Source organism: Symphodus melops, assembly GCF_947650265.1.
Source record: "Symphodus melops genome assembly, chromosome: 13".
Classification (NCBI taxonomy): Eukaryota; Metazoa; Chordata; class Actinopteri; order Labriformes; family Labridae; genus Symphodus; species Symphodus melops.
This window is the reverse complement of record NC_136703.1, coordinates 5,509,547-5,535,248: the sequence shown is the minus strand read 5'-3', so window position 1 is coordinate 5,535,248 and position 25,702 is coordinate 5,509,547. Positions and strand designations below refer to the sequence as shown.

Below are 25,702 nucleotides of genomic sequence, written 5' to 3'. Positions count from 1 at the left end.
TTGCCATTTCCATCTCATTCTGAAAGTGACTTTGATGGACGATGGTATTCTCATTTTTGTCTAAGAAGTAAAGCATGCAATTTCCAGGTGAGAAAATGATCAGTCCTTCGAGGTTAATTGAATCTTATTTTAGGAGCTGTTAAAATTAGCTAATTGAATATTTCATTTACCATGCAGGTGTGAAGCATAGATTTGTATCTATCAGCACATTTTAATTAGATTTTACATTGCTTTGTAATTTGAGAATATAGTGGAAAATATTCTTGGGAAGAGGCATACTGTAATTCCCAATTCTTCATATTTCCATAAAAAGGGCTATTTAATCCTCCATTAGTTTTATTCCACACCTTATCACCTAAGAGTTCGCTGTGTACCCCCCCCCCCCCCCCCCAAAATCCAGTTTGCATAATAGTGATATCACTGCTTCATAAAGGCTTGTTAGTGTATTTTTAACTTCAGAAATGACATCTGAGGGAGTCGATGACAAATCACGTTTCATCTGTGAAACAACTGGGAACGTTTATGCTCCTATCCGAAGCAGAACACTTGTGTGGGGCTATTCAGCAGATGTTGTCTTGAGTTTTCATGAAGGCCCCACATTGGTAAGCCCATATGGGTTGATGAAGGGCCCTTAATGGACTTCATACCGGCCCATATGGGTAGACTTGGACCCATAGGGACCTATCCAGTATCTATGGCTACATGGAGTGCCAAACTTAAGCCCATGCATATTCGCCAATGTGACCCACTTGAAACCCACCTAATGCTAGTAACACTCGTGTAGTCCCTACAGTGTAAACCGATTGGCCTGGGCGTTTTGGATTTTAAAGATGGGGTAGAGAATGGGTTCTGTAAAAGCAACAGTGCCCATGTGAAATCTTATCCAAAACCTCTGCCTTTTAGCTACCATGCACAGATTCCATAGCATGTTGCCTGATGATCATAACAAGTTTCATATTCTGCCGAGGTATTCCTTGACTGGAGAGACCCATTCCCATTTGTACAATGAGAAAAAGGACAACATGAAACGGAATATATGATGTGTTTGTCAGAAACGTAGCAACATGTTCTCCGGTGTTCTAGAATACAGATGTGCTGAATGCAGCCTGTCTGCACGTTACCAATAATAAGATGTAGAAATGCCTTGGTTAGAAATAGAACACTAGAATATTAACCCTTTGCGAAAGTGCACCATTTGATGAAAGGAACACTGAGCAGAGATAAATCAGATATGGCTTGAGTTGCATTTAGTGAGTCACAATGTTCTACCATCCCAGGTAAATGAAGTGGGATGAGATGCGTACATTGACTTTATATTTTTTCATCTCCAAATATTTAATTAAAATGCCATCCTGGGCCGCCCTGGGATAAGGAATCTAAAATGGAGGGAAATTACCCCAGCACAAGAGGGGAGGGTGAGTGAGAGAGAGAGAGAGAGAGGCAAGACTCTTCTTGGCTGGCTATTCAGTGTTGCTATGCTGCTGTAAGGAGCGAGAGAGAGAGAGAGAGGGAGGAATGGAGGGAGGGAGAGAAGGAATGGTGGGGGAGGCTGGAGGAGAGAGAGGCCTGGCAGACTGTGGGGGAGGCGGAGGCCTCATCTGCAGTGCTGTGTGCAGAAGGAGTGTTTAGCAGCCTTTCAAAGGGGGGAGGGATGGGTAAGGGAGCTCGGGGGAGGGAAGGAAAGGGGGAGTCAGGGAGGAGAAGCAAAGATGAGATGAGCAGAGGGGTGAGGTAGAGAGAGGGGGAGGAAGTGGTGGGGGCAGACAAGAGCTGGCGTTAGGGTGGAGGGAGAGAAGGGGGGAGAGGAAGAAGGAAGAGCAGAAGTAGGGGGAGGGGAGGTGATGGTGTAGAGACTGGCGCCCCCTGTAGATGAGAGAGGGAGATGGAGAGGCCCTAGTGAGCTTGTGCTGTCAGACACAAAGAGGTGCACGCTGCTGAAACAGCCCTTACACTTTTAAGACAAAAGAGGTTAATTGGTTGAACTATCAACACTTCAATTTAGCATGGCCCCTCACCTGAAGTCCACCTTAGCAGCTTCATCATCAGGGCAGGAGCATGGAGAGGACACGTCAGGATTTGAGTTGAGAGACATGGTCGAGGGGACAGTGATCCTAGGCAGGTTCAGTCTAATATCAGCTGAGGAGGAGTCGCTGCTGGCGCCCCCTGTAGGAAACATGCAGGAGTTGGCGTGAGAGCTTTTTTTTAAAGGGTTAATGGAACAAATTTGATGTGGGTACAAAAATGCAACCATGCACTTTGCATCCTTTGAATATTGCATGTCGCCAGAAGTCATCTAGATCAGAGCATCACACAAACCAGGACAATATCCACGCAGAGTGAGAGGAGAGAGATGGAGGTGGAGAGGAAATGGAGGAGACTAAAGAAAAGCCTCGCAGACTGCGGGGGAGACACGAGTCCTCTGCAGTAATGGGGGGGCAGAGAGAAGCGCGGTGGTTGGTATTATTCCACTACAAGCACCTTCTGCCTTTTGAAGGCCTTACTGCAGTTAATATTATGCACAGGAAGAATATGGGGAGACTGAATCATTCAGCAGGCACAGAAAAGCAAGATTATTTGGGTGGGGGGGGGGGGGTCGTAATTTGTGTGATTAAAGAAAAAGGAGCAGAAGATGGTAAACGAATGACTATGAGACGCAAAGGAAGTGAAGAACATTCAAAAAAGGAAAGAAGTGTCAATGATATTGGCTTTTTTTCCCCCATATCCATGACCAAATGCAACCCAGCATATTGGTGTACACGAGTGCATTGAAGCATAATGACCTGGATAGGGTCAGGCTGAGGGATCCTTTAAATCTCCTTATCTGAAGGGTTTATGCCGGAACCATCTCAACATTCATAGTGCATCATAAGGTTAAAACAGTGATGGTACGCACATACCCTGTAAAGAGACGACTGTCAACCATCCATTCCTCCATTTATTCATGCGATGTTGATTATTGGACACACACAAGGCTATGTGGGTTAGTTTCTACCTGGGAAACTCCAAACCATTACTGATCTAGATTAAATGTTAAATCCCTCCAGCATGTTCTGGGCTCACCCTGGGGTCTCCCACCAGTTGGCATCTGGAAAGCATCCTGGCAGCCCAACTGGCTCTTTTTTTGACACAAAGGAGTAGCAGCTTTACACAGAGAGCTTTAAGGAAATCTTAGGTCTGGATCCTGTCTCTAAGGGTCATTCCAGCCATCCTACGGGCTTAGGTGCAGACTAATTTTATCTGCTTGTATCCCAGATGTCATTCAGGTCTTAAACTATCAAAGACCGTGGAAGTTTTAGGTAGCCAAGTCTTTACCTTCCTGCTCAGCTTCTCCTTTATACCAGATTAATTTGACTGAAGATCAATGACTACAACAGTTTGGCTCGTCCGTCTGTCGATCTCTAGGCTCAGAAATACTTGATCAGCTTCGCTTGGGGCTTGACGTCTTCCCCTGGAAGAATGATTACTCTTTATTTCCTTTACACAACAATACATTAAAGGGGCAGACTCATCCTTACCCTGTCAAACTGCAAGCTGACTTTCTGAGCTCTGTCTTTGATGAAGCCTGGAAATAAATCAAGGAGGATGACTCTTACTTTTATTGTGACAGTTTTTTGGGTTAATATCGCTACAACATCAGAACGTGACACAATTCAAACAAAAAAGCAGAGATCATTAACAGACAACAGAGAGGAGCTCTAAGGAGAATAAAGTAGCGGAAATAATGCTCAAGGTTAACGACTTTATCGTCCTGCACACTTGTTTGTATCAAACGTTTTGAAGCTTTTACTGGCTGTGCTCACACATTGGCTCATTGGAATTCATGCAGATTTTGGTCGAGAGGACTGGCAGGAAAAGGTGTGGTTAAAGTAGAGGAGAACAAATACGGCCATTTGCTGTCACATGCAACCCAACCAACCAATGTTTCGACTTTGTAAGGAGAGCAGTTCATGTGACGGGCTCAAAATCAAAAGCCAACACATGCTGCATAATTATTGCTGCAGTAACATCTGATGGACATCATCATCTCAGTGCAGACAGTATACTGAGAGCTTTCTCTGCAGATGAGAGGTGAAGAGATGAGAAACACAAAGACACTTGGCATTGTGGTAGTGGCTCATCTTAAAGATGGCAATAAGCTGCCTGCTGCATCACAGGCTTGCAGTGCATCAGAACATGTTCACTCCTGCTCCAACTGGACCATACACTTTAATACATTAAAAAATGAAGATGAACTCATAAGAAAGTCCCAGATGTTTTCTATATTTGAAGTTTTTTTCAATTTATTGAACTGGCTGACAGAGAAGTAATAAGACTTGCAGTGCACTGTAGATACAGCGTAACAGTTAAAGGTGCATCTGCAGCACAACTTAAAACTGTTAACATTAGTTGACAGGATGAAAGTGTAGCCATGAAAGGTGAAGGAATTTAAAGGGATGATATTGAGCGCGTAGAGCCCTTGACCTTATTTCATAATGTATTTAACATGTTTGTATGTTATTAATTTTATAAATGTCACTAGGGATTTGGACATCAAACGTGAACAGAGATAAGATTGATCCGATCGACTGGAAGACTCCTCAAATACGATGAAGCATCTTGAAATAGATAAAGTGAGATCCATAACACATTACTCCTCTGACATCTTCAATTTTCAACAAATTGATTTAACTGGAGTTAAATGTAATCCCATCCAGCTGAGTGTATCGCTAAAGGGAATAGGTCGCTTTTTACATTTTGCATGAATCTAACTGAGTCTTTTGGCCAATCAGAGTCTTGGGTGTTATTTTTCTGCAGCTATCTTTGATGTTGGCTATGTACTTGTTTTTTTTATACATACATATTTTTCTTACCTAAATCCTTATCTTAGACATTGTTTTTCATTATTGATCAACTTCCCTACTTGTTCTTAAACAAAGCCATTAGAAATAGGTTTTAAAGTTAAAATAAAAAGAGAGCGTGGTGGGAGATTTTAGTCAAACATCAGAGTATATATAATTAGGCACATAAATGAAAACACCTGTGCAGAGATTTTCACTCCCACTCCCATATATATATTTTTTAATATTGGAGCTTTATGATGACCACTATCAGTTGTATAGACGTTACAAATATTGAATGCATCCCTTTAATAGGCTACAGCTTAAATGATAGGATTAATTTAAAATATATTTCAGTTTGTGCGTACACTGAAACCAGTGGCCAGCAGCAGTAGGCCTATATGACATTTGGCCAGAAGAGGTCACTAAAAGGTAAGAAACGAAGTAATCTGCACCATTTATACCCTCATATAAACCCACATTTGACATCTAACACTACATAGTCCATCAATGTAAGCAAAACTCACTCCCAAACAATCTATGCAAGTAATGTGAGAAAAAAACACATTTTTTGAGGTTTAAAATGTGTGCACTCTACTATTACTAAGTAATCAGTAGTAAACAGAGATAAATCAGCCCATAGACTCTAAATAATTTAATCTGTAAGTGTCCTTCAATCAGACAATAGTTTCAGTTTTTTTTTAACAGATGCTGATCTAAAATCTGATCACCCTACATGACATTTTTCTTTTTTCTTATATATATATATTTTTTAGCTCATCTGGCCTCTTAGAGCAATATTTGGATCTTTGCTTTGTTTGGCAGAAGGTAGGTGAGGTAAAGTGCTCTTATTTTGAAGGCAACGGGGGACGAGAGAAAGATAGAGGTTGAATCTTATTTTGAAGGTTTGTGTCGCGTCTCTATCCACACACACACACACACACACACACACACACACACACACACACACACACACACACACACACACACACACACACACACACACACACACACACACACACACACACACACACACACACACACACACACACACACACACACACACACACAAGGAATCATGGGAAGAGGTAGACCGACAGTACGCACACACACACTGTAGTGGTGTAGAGAGACGGGCAGCGGCAAGTATGAGAGGAGACAAGTTTACAGGCTGAGCTCGGCTGGTTGTCGTTGTCTTGGAGAGACAGCCGTAAAACCTTTTGGACGTCGTAGAGCCGTGGGACAGTCCGTGTTGACGGTACGCAGGGAATAAGTAAAGACTGAGAAGGATACCGAGCGGCGGCGGTCCCGCTGCTATCGAAACATGAACAAAAACCACCGAGTGCCGAGCAACCGATCTCTGAGCGCCGTGGAGGTGAAGAGCAAGGTAGGTTACTTATAGAGACTTTTCTATCACTTCATGTCTGTGAGCTAGCCTTCACTCTCTCCAATATGAGGCTAATTTAAGTTAGCGTGCTAAGTGGCTTGATAGCAACTTATGATGTCGCACAACTTATGTAAAAAAATCGATTGGTGCTTAACATGCTTAAAACTTTGATTAATAATGAGGTGTTGTTCGATTCTAACTTGATTTAAAATGGTAAGTTAGCTGGTAAGTTTTGAAGGTAGTTCTGAGTGTCAGCTGACGTCGCAGTGTCACCTGTCACCTCCTCCGCACATTTCAACAAACGACGAACAACTCCAAGTTTTCATCACATCTCAGCCACAAGGGAAGTTTTTAAAAAAAAACATTTTTTTAAAGATATTTGCGTTAGATTTGTCCCGTTATGTCGTGTTAGGATCTGCCCTTTTCATAAAGGGTGTGCTCCTGTTGTGCTTACAGGTGTCATACGGCTCATGGCTCCTTCCGCCACACGCTGCCCGCCTCCTGTCTGTGACACACACACACACACACACACACACACACACACACACACACACACACACACACACACACACACACACACACACAGAGTTCAGGGTCAGGCTACTGTAGGATGTATTGTCTTTTTGTATCCTCTTGAAATGTACCTGTTTCAGACAATCTCTTGACTTATTTGTTTTCTTAACCTGTGATTATTATAGTTCTTATGGACAAAGCTGATGAGAGTCCATATGCTGGCAGTGAATTGCAGATCATCTTTTGTCAGCACTGGGCAACAGTAACCACAACACTTGGTACTTTTAATCAACACCACCAATGGGACATAATACTCTGTCTCAGCTAAACAGTTGTCTCAGGACGAGGCGTGTGCAGCCATTCATCCAGACACACTGAGTTACTCACATGCCAGCAAAATGTTTTAGGTTACTGCATGTGTGCTGAGAACAACAGGGAATAACTTTGTGTCTGATGATTTTATTACTTTAAGTCCTGAACATAGAGATACCACTACCTATCTATATCTTTCAAGACTTATCTCCAGGCTCATGTGAAATGTTTTCACGATGGCCGGATTTTGTGCTTATGAGGTTTTTTTTCCCAAAGAGGGCTCCTTTTTCGTCGAGAAGTGTTTCAGTTTTGCAGCAGAGTGTCTGCTGTCAAATGTGTTTAAAGTCTGTCAACTTTGAGCAGCACCAACATCTCAAACAGAGGCACACAGCCAACACAGAAATGTGTATGACAATGCAACTTTCACAAGACAGCGGCGGCTGTAATCATTCTTTAAAGTCAGCCAAAGACGGCTTCATAGAATCAGATTGTCAAGCAGATATTTTAGGTCATCTCCTCCAGCACGAATGCCAACTTTGATATTTTATGTGATAGTTTAAAATTTGAGCCAGATCTACTGATAAATCAGTCAGGTTAAACAGGGCTCACAATTTCTCCATTTGTTCTTGGCTGACGTGTGTTTGGAGACAGTCAGGGAGCCAAGAGATGATTGGGGAAAAAATCAAACATTTGTCACATTGTTCAGGACCCGTCGGAGCAGATCATTTGAAAAGCCTCAGGGTTACTGAGTTCCCTTTTCTGCGAACTTGAACGTCTTTTTTTGTTGTTGCTTCAAACAGTTTGGCTCTGTGTGAATTATTCTTATTCATTCACTTGTTTATAGAACATTTCTGCTTCACATTTCTGTTCCCTACTTTCAATCCTGAATGGTAACTCCAACAAAAGCGACTTCTTTTATATATTTATTTATTTGCTTGTTTACTCATTATTTATTTCTATTATATATGTGATCATGTATTCTATTATTCTACAGGGTTTGGGACGGGTTTAGCTGGACTCTTGTTATAACCCTGGAAACACTTTGAATTAGAATTTTTTTTTTTTTTAAAGGAAAGACAAATGAGTGTAGGAACATGACATTAATACTTGATCACATGCAGTGTGTTATCTGGTCCACATGGAGATAAGACTTTTGGTTTTGAAATTTGATAAACAAGTGGGACACTGTGTGCTTGTCTGTCACATCCCCATGTCTACAACTTCTGAGCTCTCTTATGGACGTCGTTTCTGAGACTCTCTCCTATAAGGATATTTATTTTCCCAGTTATTCTCTGCTGACTAATGTTTGCGTATCTGCTCCTCTTCAGTTTGGTGCAGAGTTTCGTCGGTTCTCTTTGGATCGATCGAAGCCAGGCCGCTTCGACGAGTTCTACGGCCTCCTGCAGCACGTCCATCGCATCCCCAATGTGGAGTTGTTGATCGGCTACGCTGACGTGCATGGCGACCTGCTGCCCATCAATAATGACGACAACTATCACAAAGCCATCTCCACGGCGAGCCCTCTACTCAGGCTGTTTCTGCAGAGGAAAGGTAAGCGCAGAGGAAGTGTTTGAACAAAGACTTCTGGTTTGTCCACTTGGTTGTTTGGTCAGATCCGCTTTCCACTGGAAACACAAACAAAGCTTTAGCATTAGCTTTAAAGAGTGCAGCATTGACTAATGGGATCATGTTGGACAGTAGAGAGTGCTTTTAAGCTTTATTTATTCAGTCTTGATTAAAAAGAAAAACAAGGTATCCCCTCACTTGTTAAGTTCATAAAGTCGTATATTGCCTAACTCCTTTTTGAGTTGTCATTGCAAACAAGCCAATCAACAGCTGTGTCCTCTCGATATGTTCTTTGGTGTCCCTCTTAAAGCTCGCAGCGATAGGTCAGGGATCTGCCCTGACACAGTTTTGTGTACGGATAAAAACTGATGAGGTCAACAGAAGAGGTTTCATAAGAGACGATAGATGAGCGTTTTCAGTTTTATGATTAATTGTTCACATGCAGAGTTCGGTCAGTGCAGGTTCTGACAGCACAGAACGCTTTGCTGGCCGGTTGGATGATGCAGGGACTCGTCGAGTTACATGTGCACATGCTTCCTGAAATCAGATTTAAAAAAAACCCAACAAAATGTGCTATTTCTTTTCTTTTTGTATTGGAATTTATCCTAACGTATTTGATGATAACTGTTAGTTAGACAGAGACAGTGAGTTACACACTCACACACAGACTATTATTGTCATCACTGTCAGATTTACTGACCGCTTACTTGTATCATTTTTTTTTTTTAATGCATCGTTCACTAATGATTGAGGGAGTGTGACCTGTTGCATGCAGGAGGGGGTCCAGAGGGTCTGCTGGTCAGGACAGGCAGGACAGCGGGCTCTGTTGTGTTTAAGCTGTCTCGCCGTGCCATATGACCCTATAGAAGCTAAGCCACTTTGTCAGAGGGAGATTAGTGGGGGTCACTGTGTAGCGCTGCATGGGACCATGTTTCAATTACACACTCCAGACACCAGCCCCTCACTGATGGTCACACACACACACACACACACACACACACACACACACACACACACAGGAAAACATCCAGGCCAGCAGGCATCGCACATCAGTCACGCACTGCCTTTAAAAAAGATAGAACAAAGACACACACACACACACACACACACACACACACACACACACACAAACGCCACAACCCCCCTGCAGACCACGCCGCCCTCAGCACCCCTCCCCTTCACCTTACTGCTTAGCACCAGTTGATCCCAGCTAAAAAAGCTGTGCAGTGTGCAGATGCAGCAAATTAGCAGCGTTTAGAGAATGTATGATGTATCCTCGAGCACGGCAATATTTCTACTAATCGCTATACTTTGAATTTTTAAACTGCTGGAGGGACGTGAGGTTTGTCAGACAAGAGAGACAACTTTGGACATATATATAACACACACACACACACACACACACACACACACACACACACACACACACACACACACACACACACACACACACACAGAGAGTGATAAGGGATGATAAATAGAAAAAAAATGCAGGTACTAAATAGAAAAAGCCCAAATAGCTAGATAACATGGTCCATGTTATATCATACAGAATCATAGATACAGTATCAAAGGATTTTCAATAGAATTAGTTCTTACTATTATAAGATCTTTTTTGCCTAATTGATCGTGTTTGTGTCTCCCCAAACTGACCGACACCAAAAGAAGATGGTCTAAAAAAGAAGGAGGCCAGTTTTACACCACCTTCTTTTTGTCAGCCTTGAAGAATGGGGGTCATAGTCAGAGAGTCATGTTATGTCTCATACCTGAACGACCCGACTCTGTCAGCCCCTCACAGCTGAGTAACGACTCTGTCCTGTTGTTTCAGTCCAGTTAAAAGCTGCCTTTTCGTTTGTTTGACCCATCCTTTTAAAAACTGTAACGGAGCGCTCAGGTCAGCCCTGATGTGACGGCAGTTATTGCATCAGAGCAGGACTTTAGCCCGCGGTGTACACTCGCATTTCTTACTACTCGGCCTTCATTGAAAAGTGCTGTGACACAGCTATCTTTAAAACCAGCACTTGATCTCTGTCCTCAGTGGGGGTTCGCAGTGTTTGTTTGATGGGTAGATACTAGAGGGAGGGATGGAAGCCTGCGAGTTGTATTGTTGTGGTCTGCTTCTTGAATAATGCCCACATTGTTGTTGTTCCGGCATCAATGCTACACCACTGACCGGGCAATTACTGATGCTGTTCACTGCTTTAAAAAAAAAGAAAAAAAAAAAGAAGAAGTGGTCTAAGTGGTTGTGACTGTGTGTGGACTCGGTCTATGTCGGTCATTTTTTTAAAACTGCTTCATCCCACACCAACACAAGTCCACTGCACCGGGTCCCTCCCTCCATTCTGGAACAATGTGGCGACGGCGATGGAGCTGGCACTGAGGTGTCCACTGTTTACTGGTTGCCTTGGCAGCAGTGAAGAGGCCCGCTCATAGGTGGCTTAACAGTTATGGAGTCTCATTAAGCCCGAGGGAGGCTGCAGAACAGACCGCGAGCTGTGTTTTCCGTTTATTCTGTCGTTCTATAACTTGAATTCATTGGAGGAAATGTCCGACACTCTCAGCACACTTTGGATTCACTGATTTGGTTCTGGCTGTTCACAACATGCGTCTAGTGCCTGGTGGTCAAAGACAAAACTGGCCTTTGAGTCATCTTGACATAATCCCAAAATGGCAGCTTTTTTTTTTTTTTTTACATGTTGACAGAGAGCGCCTTTACCTGCCGCTCGTATTTAGCTTGAGTCGGAGGGAATGGGATGTGACGTGTCTTTAAAGTAAAGCTAAAAGACCAATCAGGAAACGATCAGACGGACTAAATGATGTCACTGATGAAGTCTTTCCAAAAAAAAAAAAAAAGGTTCCCAGGCAAATGCAAATCCCTATTTACCACCAAAGATAAAGAAACTTTTGAACAAATATTGTAACATGACTTCACTAACATGGACATATAGGGCAGCTCTGCTACTGTACACACTCCCTCATCAGACAGCCTCCAACTGCTTCTGTAGTGAAATGGATGGGTCTGTTTTTTTTTGTTTCAAAGAGAAACACGGTGATAAAAGAAGAGGAAACAGTGATTCACACTGTCGTTCAAATCGTTGCTCAGAGAATTGTTGTGATATTTGAGTTGGTCGTAGGCCATAAGGAGCTCGCTGAAAGTTGCCTCCCAGATAAAGTTTCCCTCGCACTGGTGAAACTGTGAGTCACGCTCAGCACAGGTGAATCTTTGGTTGTCAGAGGATATTTTCTTGGTTAGAGTGTTTGTCCTCGTCAGTCATCCAGAACATTCTTTGCTTTGTGTGTTCACACAACATACATAGTTTCCAGGTTGTTATCCATGTAATGGTGGCACTTTTCTTTTTCTTTTTTTCAACCTTTCAGGGTGTGGGTTTGTTTGGTGACGTTGCTCATGTTCTCTCAGTTTCAGCCCTGAATGGGTCTCCACTTATCAGCTGTAAAGTGGAGGGTAAAGGTATGGAGAGGCACAGGAATGCTTGTATTTGCTTATCCCAGCAGGGACCGGGTGAGTAATCAGTAACCAGTGCATGAGTCATCCAACAAGAGACAAGGAAACGTACAGTTTAAAAGTACAACGTGGACAAAGTCTACCCGCCCAAACAACGTCCTCCTGAGTCTGTGAAATCATTCGAGAGAGATGATCAAATAATGTGACAGAAGAGGCAGAGTGTGTCAGGATGATGTGGACATGTGAGGAAAAATCTATTTCTATTATTAACTGAGATCTGCAAGATGAAAGGATTCGATTGAGAGAGACAAAGCGCTGGCAGGTGCAGTAAATGTCGTTTTCCCCGAGGAGCGCGGGAGGGAAGTTTCTGCTCCGAAAGTCATAAAGAAATCCACTTCTCCTGCTTTGAATCTCTTTATTTCCACAGAGCATGAATTATTGCCCTGCGTGTAATTATGAGAGGGAACGACGGCTTCGCAGCACCGGAGCAGGAATGCATGGAGGAGGAACAAATTTGTGTCTAATAATAAGAGATGGAAGGATGAACAGGACGGAGTAAACAATATTTAAGGCAGGACGACGGAGAGGGCATTTCTTATGAAAGTCATCTAATAAAGAAGAGTGGAACCCGAGAGAGAGAGAGGACAAAAAGTGAGAATATAGTATTAGTGAGGGAGGAATGCAGAGTGAGGCCCAAGCTAGGGAGGGAGGGAGGGAGAGAGAGAGAGAAATAAAAGAGAGGGAGAGAGATGGAGGTCGAAGGGAGTGAGCGAGCGAGTTGGCATTTTAGGTGGAATGTGGCCAGCCTCTGATCAAGTCTGCTGGCTAGATTAGACAGGACAGCGGGCCAGACTGGACCCCAGGCAGCAGAGCACTGGCTCGTTTAACACGGCGTCTATATGGACAGAAAGAGATGGTGAACGTTAGGGGAGGAGAAGGACAGAAAAACGTAATAAAGCAGAGAGAGAGAGAGAGAGAGAGAGAGAGAGCGAGAGCGCACAGGCTGATTAAAAACGTGAGCTTAAAAATGTGGCTGGATGAGAGTTGGTGCTGAACAAAGATGGAGGGACGGCAGGAGAAGACTTTGGGACTCCAGGCTCTTTAGAGACTGTCCGAATTTCTCAGCTTGGAGTCAGTTAGGAAGGATGAATGGATAGAGTACAGAAGGGGGGGGGGTTGAATGAGAAACATGGAGGAGGGAGAAACGCTTTGGACCAATATGGAAAGAGAAAGCAAGAGAGTCTGATGAGGGCAGGGAGAAACTGAATTGTTGAGGAGCTGCACATTATTTTCCCCGAAATGAAATAGTTTGACTTTGTGAGTCGTGTATAGATGTTAGGATCAAGACAGAGAAGCTGAGAAAGGACAGGAGATGTTTGGTGATGGAGCGAGGGAACAGTGAGCTGTACTTTGGTAATAAGCACCAAAGGAAAAGGAAGGAGTGTATTAGGGATAGTGTCAGGTGAATATGGGTCATGTTTTATTGGATTTTTAATCTCTGTCAGCCACACACTGAAAAACATGCCATGAAAGCCAACTGATTGATTGCAGCTGTCGTCACGTTTCTTTAAGGTTGTGCCTTTTGAGTTCCTGTCACCGGCTTTCAAAGGGCTGTTCCATGGGTGGTAGACGTCTCTGAACAAAGACACGAGTGTGCAGTCATTCATTTGCACTGTTAGTGTGAGCTGATCAAATCATCAAAGAGAACAGCTGCTTTCAACTTGAATTAATATCTATATTATAATCTATTGGTAATCGGAGTTGTTGCGTCGTGGCTTGCATGTGGAGCGGTTCCCCTCGCACTTTTCTAACGTGCACGTTTCCTTTCAGTCCCCCCAGGCTCGGTGCACAAGTTTTATTTACATGAATCATGATAACTGATACGCTTATCTTTGAATTCATTTCAGCACACCTTTCCTTCAGATTTACTCTCGCCGGCCCTGCTCAGACATGCCGCTCCTATAAGTGCCTCTGTCTTTACTATGTATGCTCCTCCTTCCTCCTCTAAGCACAGTCTTTACTCTTTTATTAAGCTATGTAAAAGTCCTCATAATAAACATGAAGAGGGCTGATGTGGAAATTGTTTTCTTTTTATGACAGTGTAGACACGCCCTCATTACATGATGACTATACAAGTCATATGGAACAAAATCCGCAGCCTTTAGAATCCTCATCGTTTGAAGTACATCAACATATAAGAGGGATTTGTCTCAGTGTGAAAGGAAAAAAACAAGTACTTAAATAAAATAAAAAAAATGAGAGCAATTACAATATAATTTATACATACAATATAATTTAAAAAAATTCAAATATAAAGAATAATAATTGTATTTATTATGGGGAAAATGACTTGACTACTCATCCTGAAGCTGCTCCATTATTTGTAGAAGCGTGTGGAGGAAATGTAGCTGTTACAAGGTGAGGGAGGTTTCTCTGAAGCCTTGAGTTTAGACGCCCCGGACTTGAATGAATACTTACCGTAAGTCAGGATGGTTGATGCAGTTTAATTGTGTGCAGTTGGTAATGCTTCTCAGTCTTTCGTTGCTTTAGTGTCAGGGCAATCTGCTAACAGTTTGTCTTGACATTGATGAATATTCTTGAGCGGTCAGATCTAATGGCAGGTTGGCTGTGTTGTTTTCCAGAGCCAGATGCTGAAGGCAGGACAGAGTCCGAAGCACAGAGCCCCTCTTTTCAGCTCTCCCCTTTACAGTCCCTGTTCAGACACATGGGGGACAGGCTTTGGAGGCTGGACCTGGGTCCCCCAAGTCCACGCAGAGGCCCCTCCCTCCCTTCGTCTCCTCTATCCTCCCCAACAACTTGTCCTTCCTCTCCCAGCTCCTCCTGGAAACTAAATGTTGCAGGGGTGCGTCGACGGCTCGGTTTATCCGACCAGATTTTTGTCAGCACCACCCCAAACCCGACCCCCTGTGATGAGACCTTGACCCACAAATGACACGTAGCTGTCCTTTAACTCGCCCAGTGTCCCAAGCTCAAGTCCAGCCTCGGCCCCAGACTTCCCTGCTCCTCGCTACCCTGAGAGCTGGAACAAGTACGAGCTCCAGAAGTAGTTCTTCTCCAAGCCCTGTACGACACACCCCCTCATCAGCTCTGTACTTCTCTGCTCAGTCCCACTCACTGTCCCACACAGAGGGGATTTATTCTCCCACACAGGCCTCAAAGGACCATTGTTTTCCTGTGCTAGATTTACCTGTAATAGCAGGGGCTTTAAAAAAAAAAAAATCACAGCACTGAGAGGATGAACTGCAAGGAGAGAGAATGATGGAGGAGGCCGAAGGAAGAGAATGTGAAAGAGGTGGAGGCGTCTGCTGAGTGATGGACGACTGGCTGAGAGACAGATGAAGGGCACAGGGGAGGAAAAAGTGAGGATAGGAGACATAACAGGAAGGGAAGAAACGTCTATGTCGGCACATTAAAAAATTGATGGAATTACTTGAGTGCAGACGAGCAAATGTAACGTGTTACAGGTGCTCCTTTAAGCTGTCCTAACTGTACTTAGAGAACTGCTACATTAAAGCTGGTTTCTTCTACACTGTAGATTTTGGTTTGGCTGTTTTTTTTTTTATAAATAGCTCGTGTCAGACCAGCGTAATAAAACAAGAATGATGAGTTTAATACAGAATTCATGAGTGAGATTATTTGAGGAGACCTAAAGGCAGGGTGATGTTCATTACTGGGGTCGTTTGAATAATTGATTTTAATAAGTCATTCCTCAAATCACACATGGAGGCTTTGTCTTTGCTCCAGCTCGCGTCTGTGCAGTGTCTCACTTTCCCAGGCAGCACTCTCCTATCAGTGCACTGTGCAGCCTGCTGTTTGCTTTCTGCTCCTCTTCTTTTCCTTCAAGCAATTTGACCTCCCTCCTTCCTTCCTTTTTTTTTTTTTTTCTCTCTCCGTCTTATCAGCAGCATTAAAGCACTTTTATCTAGGCTGTGCCAGGGAGGTATGCTAACCAAGCCAGGAATAGTAACACTCCGGGATTTAACTCCTTTAAAGTGTTTTTTTTCCTGCTCTCTCTCCTTTTCTTCTCTCTACACTCTGTGTGTATATTTGTCTGTTTCACGTCTCGTCTTTTTGTACTCCCCCCTCTGTTTTTTCTCATCCACACAAGCTGTGTGTCGCCCCCCCCTTATTGTTCTGTGTCAGGAGCACCATGACTCCGACTCTGGGCTAGATTTCCAGGCTTGTTATCACAAAACCTGAGTGTTTCCAGAACACTCCAACCATCAACTGCTGCACTTTGGAGTTTTTCTGTCTTTAACTCAGATCTTTGATACGTTTTATTTGTGGACTGTGAAGACTGAAGCTTTTACAGTTTTATTTACTATAAAAAGACAAAATGCTGCTACAGCACTACACATGCATACTTTGGTACATTTACTCAGTATTTACAGATAAACATGAAGCATACTGTATATCTGCTCTGACAGTCCTGATAGGTCATAATACACGTTTAGCTCCAGATATTCAGACACTTCATGATAGATGTATTTTTTATTCGGGCCGATGGGATTTTTGGTCTGATATCGTTATTGAGAAGCGAAAAAATCTGACACGGATGAATTGGTAGACATGTTGTTTAGATCTGTGTTTGATCAATAGAGATGGACAGTTTAAGATCAGGGCCCAGCAGATTTGGGATTTTAGGCTCTGATGCCCAAAACCGATATGGATATTAGTGATATATCTTGAAACGCCTCTCTGAGATCTGTGTTCAGTGTGTAAAGAGAGAGGCTCTGCTTTTTATACGTTCTATCACTTCATCAATGTTTCTGCTCTGTGTGCATCTGAAGTATTAGTATATGTAGTATACACTACCGAAAGGTATGATGGTAGCACTTCCTCAGTTGTGTTGTTTGTCCTTTCCATCTTGTTGTGTCATCTGGTCATGGTATCAGATTTCCCTGACACAGCTCTCAGTGCAAGTATCAGGAAGTGATGCGTTGTTGTCATCAGGGATCATTACGCTACAAGACAAGCTCGGGCCGTGTCATCATTGTAATGCTAATAAATCCTTGGCTTTAGATTCTGCTCAGGACGTAGGTGTCAAGAGTCCCTCAGCGGGAACATGTAGCAGGAAGCATTTAAAAAGTTCAAATGTTTGCTGAAATGAATACATGTGACGCTCTGACTCAACAAGAAGTATGTATGTTTATTCTGTAAAAAAAAAACAATGAAGGAAAATAGACATTCTCCATAAACTTAAAAAACACAGAAATCCCTGTCTTTACCCAAAGACTGTGACCATCAAGTTAACATGCTGCCATTGCTAATATTGTACAGATGTTTTGGTGTAGATATAAATGAAGAGACCATTTATGAGTCGAACTGTTTCTCATAGTTTAAAAATCGGTTCGGCCAAGCTCAGATGTCCTTAAATGATCATGTTGGCGTGATATAGGAAACGTTTTACGAAGCATCAATTAATGCTTTTACTTAGTGTTTTCTTTAAGCCTCCGTATCCCACTTACTGTGGTCCATTAACATTGGCTCTTTAAAAGCCGAGATGGATCATAATGCATCCATCGTGTGTAAAGAAGAGAGCTCCCAGGAAGAGGATGTGTTCACTGTTCACCAGTTTGCACAAGCGGTTTCCTCTCCTTAGGCACAGTTGTCTTAGTCCGGCAGAGTAGAGATGCGTGCGTGTGCGTGTGCGTGTGCGTGTGCGTGTGCGTGTGCGTGTGTGTGTGTGTGTGTGTGTGTGTGTGTGTGTGTGTGTGTGTGTGTGTGCGTGTGCGTGTGTGTGTGTGTTACAGGCTACAGGCAGGCATCACTGCATGTGTCCTCACTTGTGACGGTGTGTGTTGGGATGTCATTTTCTCCTTCATCGCTTCACTTGCTCATCCTCCTCGCTGACTCCATTCAAATTGTGGGAAATCAAAGCAGCCACTGCATAGTTTGAATACCTAACCTGTACAGTGCCATGACAAGTGCAATGTTCAGGATTCTGTTTTTCTTCAGGGTTATGCTTCAGTACAACACTTTTATAGTGCAGGTGTATTTTCTAAAGTACAGGTGGAGATTTTAGTTTCTACCTTTCCCTCAGTGCAGCCCAGAACCTTAGAATGAGACCCTCTCTCTCTCTGATGGAGGCTCACATCTTCAGACCTAAGACATGGAAGGGTCTAATCTGTTTTTTGTCTGCAAGAACTTGAACAGATCTGTTTCAGCGTGAGTTCTTTCACATTGTCTAAAATACAAGATGTTACGATATCAAATTAACCAGCAAGCAGGGCGGGAAGTTAACTTTATGGTGCGAGAATACGTCAGTCACTGACACATTAATCAGCCAATCAATGTGGAGTGTGTGATAACAACAAAGAATTAGGACAATTTATGATTTGTGTCAAAATGGAAAATTGGCTGCACAATATGACAACACTAGTGACGACAGAAATGCAAATGATCACATTTCCTCATCAGTTCTTTGGGACGATAGGAATGAAGGAAGGGACTTTTTACTCTCAGCTCTAAATCCCCTCCAGTCCACATGGTGGCAGTAATGCACCTCGTTGCTGGTTTAAAATGTCTGTCTTTATAGTTACAGTTTGTAGGGCTGAGATGAACAGAGAGACTATCAGAGGTTAAATTTTATTTCAAGCCAGATCACTGAATGAAGCTCTGACGATTCTTTTAATTGGGTGTTCAGTAAGTCTCGTCCTGATCATAAAGATTTCTCACTTTGTATCCAACCCAAATCTCACGCTATCAATCAATCAGACCTGAGGTTTTATCGCGATTTAAGGAAGTGATCTTTATTCTTACTATACAGCAGCCCTTTACACCTCATCAAGTATTTATTTTGTCTCTATTTTCAAACAAAATGAACCAAAGCTGCACAATTCAACACACAGAAACAAAGAATGTTTTATCTCTTACACAAAAGAGGAAGTGTGTGTGTGTGTGTTTCATATCAGTCAGTGCCTATAGGCCTTTGTAACCAATTAGACTGAGAGCTTTGCTTCTGTGCTATAATGAGCTGTAATGTTGCTATGTTTTTTTTCATGGTATTGGGTTACTCGGGTCATTAGAACTCAGGCATCACTAACCAGAGATGGGCCTTAAACATCCATGTGTACTGCTGTGTGTGCTTTAATTAACATGTGTGTGCGTGTGTGTGTCTGCGTGTGTGTCTGCGTGTGACTGTAGGCTCGCAAGTACAGCGGTAAGGAAGTTGCATGCATAAACAATTTGCAGCCAGAGCAGCATCTCTTTGCCTCTTTGTGTGTGTGTGGCCCTGAGGGACTGTCTTACTCTCTCTTCATATAACTATAACTCTATTGTTAGCTCTGTGTCTTCCTGCTGTGGAGAGAGAGGGATGGTCGAGATAGAAAGAAGTCGAGGTTGAATGGCAAAAATGAGATGTGGAGCATCGCCTACTTCTATGCATGACTGCACTGCATGAGCAACCCTCGTGTCAGGGGACAGACAGAGGTGTGTGTGTGTGTGTCGTTGCTTTTTTAAAATATCCGTCTGTGTGATATTTTGCATAATGCTCCTCTTTATGGCAGCATTTAAAAAGCAGGTAAAGAGCTCGCTAACTGAATAAACGTTTCAGCATTTGGCACTCACACACACTCGTATGAAGCCGCGCGTGCTGTCATTGAATTTCTCATGAAGAGTTTGAGCCATTAGAAAAGTGAAGTGAAGATATTGTTGTGTCCATACACTTCCCTCGCGCCTCACGGGAACTGAAACGCGATCCTGTCGCTCTTTCTCGGGACAGTTGATCCTTTGTTTTGGTTTTCAGGTGGAGAGGGCAGCGGTGGGGTGCGTACCTGAACACAAGAGCCCGGATCTTTGTCAGCCACCTGAATTCATATTTCCACACACGCACACGCACACGCACACGCACACGCACGATGTCTGAGCTTTATTTATAGAGCACTTTCATCTAAAAACAGCGTGCTGCAAAAATAACAAAAAGAGGAATATGGCAGAGGTTAAAAGTTTACTCATATTTCAATGAAAGGAAATTTAAAAATAACAGCAGAACTCTAAACTGGAGCTGTAAAAGAGGAGAGAATCAAAGTCATATAGCTGTTAATGTTTAGCTGCTTGTGTGTTTTATATTTGGTTAACTATTAGAGAGCCAAGGTCTACTTTCTCACTCCTTTACCTGTCCAGTCCTGCTGCTCCAGTTATCATCAGCCATGTTGGGTTAAAGTCCAGACTGTCTCATTAAAGTGAAGACGTGAAGAGCAGGCTTTCATGGCATCCAGCTGAACTGGGTATAACTGATCGTTGAATATAATATGATCTCATCTCCGTCTGTAAAATATGAAGCGACAGCCCAGGGACCCTTCCCTTAGCTCTGACCAACTCAAAGCTGTCTCGTCCAATCCGTTCATTTCTTTCATGCTTCAAGATGTAGTTCTTACATTTCGTAGTGTGGATTGACATGAACAATCTGTGAAGTTTTAATCTTTCTGTGAAACCACATTTCTGTTCACTATAGAGATTGCCCTCCGCTGCCTCTCACAAAGGAGCATGATGGCACCTGATATCATGCTGTAAGTTGGACTTAAAGCTCCCTATGCTGGTGGCGCAGCAGCCGTACATGCGTCCCCATGTATGGAGGCTATAGTCCTCACGCGGCCCGTGGCTTCTTTCCCGCATATCTCTCCCCACTCTCTCTCCCTGATTTCCACCTTCTTCCACTTTCCTACTTCTATAATAAAGGCAAAATGGCAAAAATAAATCTTTAAAAAAAAGAAGCTCCCTTTGCTTGTGTGGCATTTGGCATCAGTTTGACTTGAGGGGAGATCTGGGGATCGGTGTCTTGTGTGTGCGTGTTCGGAGCAGACACCCTGCAGGGGATGCCTCAGGCTTCCCTGCTTCTTCCAAAACGACATGATGCAACAGAATGTCATCCTGAATAACAGCTTCATGTGTAATGAGCCCAGGGTGATGTTAATGGAAGATTTATCAGCTTTTGTTAACTCATGTCCTCTCTTCCTCTTCTCTCTTCTTTCCTCTTTTATTTTTTTTGCAGAGGAGGCGGACTACTCTACGTTTGGCACCGACTCGCTGACGAGAAAGAAAAACACGGTGCTGTCTGCGGTTCTTCTGCGGCCTGACGCCGCCAGGAAAAAAGCTCCGGTGATCATCAGCCTCCCTCGGGACTTCCGACCCGTCTCCTCCATCATCGATGTGGACATCCTCCCTGAGACGCACCGACGCGTTCGCCTTTACAAGCACGGCCAGGAGAAACCATTGGGCTTCTACATCCGCGACGGCTCCAGCGTACGGGTCACGCCGCAGGGTCTCGAGAAGGTCCCGGGGATCTTCATCTCGCGCATGGTGCCTGGCGGATTGGCTGAGAGCACCGGCCTCTTGGCGGTCAATGATGAGGTTCTGGAGGTGAACGGTATCGAGGTGGTTGGGAAGTCTCTGGACCAGGTGACGGACATGATGATCGCCAACAGCCACAACCTCATCATCACAGTGAAACCTGCTAACCAGCGAAATAATGTTGTTCGTGGAGGAGGAGGAGGGGGGGGGACGGCATCCGGCAGCTCAGGACGCTCGTCAGACAGCGGCGCCAGCTACTACGGCTACCCATCGCAGGGCGGGGTCAGCGCTGCTGCCTCCATGCCAACACACATCATTCAGAACTTTCCTGTCGGGGATCTGGACAGCGACGAGGATGACGAAGATCTGGTGATCGACTCGAGAGGCGAGGCTGAGCCAATCAGACGAGCCCCCTCCAACTACAGCATGCCCTCGCTGCCCCGCTACGAGCCACACTTAAACCTCCGTGCTGCTACCAGCTCCACCTCCGCCCTCTCCTTTCACGCCAACGGGACCCTGCCAGCCAGCGGCAGCAGCGGATCACTAAGCAACACCAACGCTACTTCGAGTACGCCCTCGCCCGACAGAGCAACAGAGAGGCGGAGTCTGGAGGAAGATGGCACTGTTATAACTCTGTAGACCAGGGCATTTATGTTTTAAACACTGGGAACCACCTTAACACTACTACTCACACGTGTGGGAGTCACGGATCAGAGAACAAGCTAAGGGAACATCATGGACCATCAAACTGAGAAGCACAACGAAATGTGTACATATTCCGCTGAAGCATTTTTCTTTCATTTTTTTTAACATGCTTACATGTCGAACACTTCACCCCTATGCCAACGACCACGAGTGTGCCATAGTGGTGACCCTACAGGCATAAAATGATGAGTGAAAAAGTATAAAAAAAACCCCTCCAGGAGCACTTGTTTTTACTTCTTAAACTGTTATTATGTGAGCTTCCACTAGAGGGCAGCGATGACAAATATTATCCCCAACAATTTCCATCCGTCCCATAAATATATGAAGGTAGCTATCATGTGAGCCGGTTAATTCCACACCCTAAAATACTCCCCGAAACATTTCATCTCACACATTTTATGACAATCTAAGGTTGTGTTTGCACGCTCCCAGCCCTGCGCCACAATGTGACCACCTCCTTTCCCCGAGTTGACACAGCACGTGATTGGTTGCACAGTTGTGGTACTTTTTACTTGACGAAGTGCCACAACGATCGACCGAGTGCCGAGATCTGCAATAATTTTTCTGAGGATAAACCACCTAAGAAACAAGTCTGGGTCTATTTGTGGCTCGGATGCTTTTAACCACTAGCTCTTTCCTGCTTTTATGTGTTAATGACTGATTGATAATGACAGATTTTTATTTTCCATAATTACTGGGAGCAATATAACCCCTGCATAAAGCCTGCATTTTACATGATTTGAATAATGTGTTTTTTTAATAATGCGTATACAGTATAAGACAAGTGACTGTTTGACCAATTAGAAGAATCGACCCATTTTAGAAACCTTCTCCTACCTGGGAAGAAAACAAATAAGAATCAATTCCCTCGTTGTTTCCGTCACGTCACACTCAATCTGTTGTTAGAGAGGCCTATCTCTTCTCCTGCATGTGTTCCAGTGACAACATGTGAATGTGATATTGGTTGTTCATTTTCTCCCCCGTTCACTCAGTCTTGACTATGACTCGACATACTGCATCTCATCTCAGTGATGCACACAAGATTCATCTGTGACTTTATTTTTTTTATTTTTCCCAGCCTTGAGTTCACTTGGATGTGTCCTAAAACATTCACAAATGAAAAGTGTTCTCTCCAGTATTTCTGCAACATGTCTCATTTTTGTATTTCTTTTCTTACTGATTTTGAAAAAACTAAACACTGAATGAGAATGTAAAACAACAACTGTACTCTGAATAACTACTGTATTTTGACCTTGGGTCTGAATCGCTGGACTGAAACACTCCAAGTACACAGAGGTCTGGAGTAATTAAGTGCTATATACAGTGATACTTGAGAAACTGCTCATATGTCAACATAAAGGCCGCTCTGAATGAGGAATATTTAAACAAACACACACATAGGTACGAATGGATTCACGGTCTGTATTTCATAAAGGTGAGGCAGGTCTGTATGACTTGGCTCTGAACTGTGATATTCTTTAAAAGGTCCCATAATTAGGCTGTCGTGAACTCCCTCTCGTCTATAATGGGCTTGACTTTTAAAAATGTAAAAAAATAAATAAATAAAAAAATCATTAATTTTGTACAGGTTGGACTTTGCATTTTTAAAAATACTGAATTAAAAGTCCTGAGCCCTTTTAAAATATTCAATGTTTAGACTATAAATAACACTGAGTGGACTTATTGAGTTTTCAGAATTGGAGTTCATCTGATTCAAACTACAATTATTTCTCAATGCACCCTTAAATCTAGATTTAATCCAATTAAACTGCTGAGGAAGTTACTCAGAAGTTGTGTATTTCTATAAAAAATAATAAATCTCAAACTATAAGGTTTGCTCTGTTTTGCCTCTCTCGGTACACTGGATGCTGGTGGGATTCTGCCGTCTTTCATTCTAAACGGGAGGCTGATGATTGGTACTCTGAATGGGAAGACTTAGAAATCATTGTTAATTTATTTCTCTTTATTTCTAACTTTACCACAGGACACTGGGATTGTAACCACGGCTACATTATTTATTCTCTAATCATGTATCTCCATTTTACTTTTTCTTGTACACATATTATGACTTTATTTTTATATCTGATGTGTTTGTGTTTATTCGTGTCTGCTGATTGGTCATTTATCTCATGGCACATGTTATTGTCCAATATTAGATGATTTCTGCAGGAGATTTTACTGTTCTGGCTGAGGAAGCAGGAGCACAACATGACTCTTTACTTTTTTTTTTTTTTTTTACATACTGTGAATTAATCAATATTTGGAATCATAATGGTTTTTTGTTTTTTTTGGAGGGAAACTTGTATTAGCACAACCTCAACACAAGGCTACATGTTTTGCTTTGTGTTACTTTTTTTTTAAGTGATCGAGCAATGATTTTTGCTTGCCAGATAAAATCTTATGCTATAGATTTGTAATGAAGATTGTCAGTATTTTCATATCAATGATATATATGATGTACATTTTTATCACATGTAATGAAAATATTTCAACTGGAGATGTATGAGTGATTTGTTGTACACCTGTAATTACTGATTGGAGGACCCGGATAAAATAAACTAATATGTAGCAATTTCTATTGTTTGGTGTTTGTTGATCTATATAAAAAATCTATGATAAGTATGCTCAAGAGGTTAACACAACTTTTGTTTTACTAACTGGTGGTGTTGAGACGCCATCTGCTGGACATTTCTGGGACTTTCTATTTGACTTGACATGCCACATCGCTTCAGAAGAGTTTTTTTTACGATTGAGACAAATCTGACATGTTGCAATTTAAGCAAGACACAAGTAAGACACTGCAAAATACATGGAGATAAAAAAAACTAATCATAATACAGATTCCCGCATCAACGTGGAGGAAAAATACATGAGTGCATCATTTGAGCTGGTCACAGGTTCCTGGGTCTCAAGTGTCTTATACCGACTGATTTTTTTTAACTATATAAGTTAAAGGGAGTATGGGGTGACTTCTCATTTTACATTTGATAATATGAACATTACCATATGGTAAAATAAAGCGTACAATAATTTTGTTGTGTATCATGTTTGAAATTCATAATTACACAGGCAATGAGAATAGTAAATAAAGTTTTCCCAACATATATTCCGTAATAGTTTGAGCCCAAAAGGTATTAAAATGTAATAAAAGGTAAAGTAAGTTTATTTAGATAGCGCCTTTCAGACACCAGGCAATTGAAGGTGATTTACACAGGCACACAAAGATATTTCACAAGGTAATAATAAAAACAATATACAAAGTAGGTTTTACTAAATATTGTCAATGTCATATAATAAAAAATACATTATGTTAGTCGGATATTGTCTTACTTATCTTTTTGGAGATGCAGACTTTTAAAGGTGATAAATGTGCGATGGCAGATTGCAGACATGGAAATGTTTTTCTTTAAGGTTTGATTTTTCTCACAAATAATTGATTTAATTTTCGGTATTTCATTAAACCAATAATATTTATTATTAAAGCCCGAGTTAACCCTCAGTGCCTGTTAAACATGAATCTATTTCGATTTTCCAGGGAGCCTTTTGTAAGATCTGACCAGGGACAGCAGAAGAAAATTAGACTTTTGGCTAACTCTGGCGTATTTACTTACATGTTTTTTAATATGC

At 42.6% G+C, this 25,702-nt stretch overlaps 1 protein-coding gene and 1 long non-coding RNA gene across 3 annotated transcripts; one reads left to right on the top strand and one right to left on the bottom strand.

Annotated features, from left to right (window-relative positions):
• Positions 1–412: 412 nt before the first annotated feature.
• On the bottom strand, positions 413–8,350 carry LOC306833478. 2 transcript variants are annotated; one of them, XR_013780359.1, is made up of 4 exons: positions 6,849–8,350; positions 6,659–6,709; positions 3,516–3,562; positions 413–2,163 (listed from the first exon to the last, which is right to left on the bottom strand). It is a non-coding gene; the product is annotated as an uncharacterized lncRNA (long non-coding RNA). The 2 variants fall into 2 exon arrangements; XR_013780358.1 differs by having other exon boundaries at positions 413–3,562.
• pard6b (par-6 partitioning defective 6 homolog beta (C. elegans)) lies at positions 5,860–24,647 on the top strand. Its single transcript, XM_079358728.1, has 3 exons — positions 5,860–6,204; positions 8,358–8,580; positions 21,072–24,647. Exons 1-3 carry the CDS (start codon positions 6,142–6,144, stop codon positions 22,007–22,009), a joined length of 1,224 nt encoding a protein of 407 aa, XP_079214854.1. The 5' UTR covers positions 5,860–6,141; the 3' UTR covers positions 22,010–24,647.
• Positions 24,648–25,702: the final 1,055 nt, after the last annotated feature.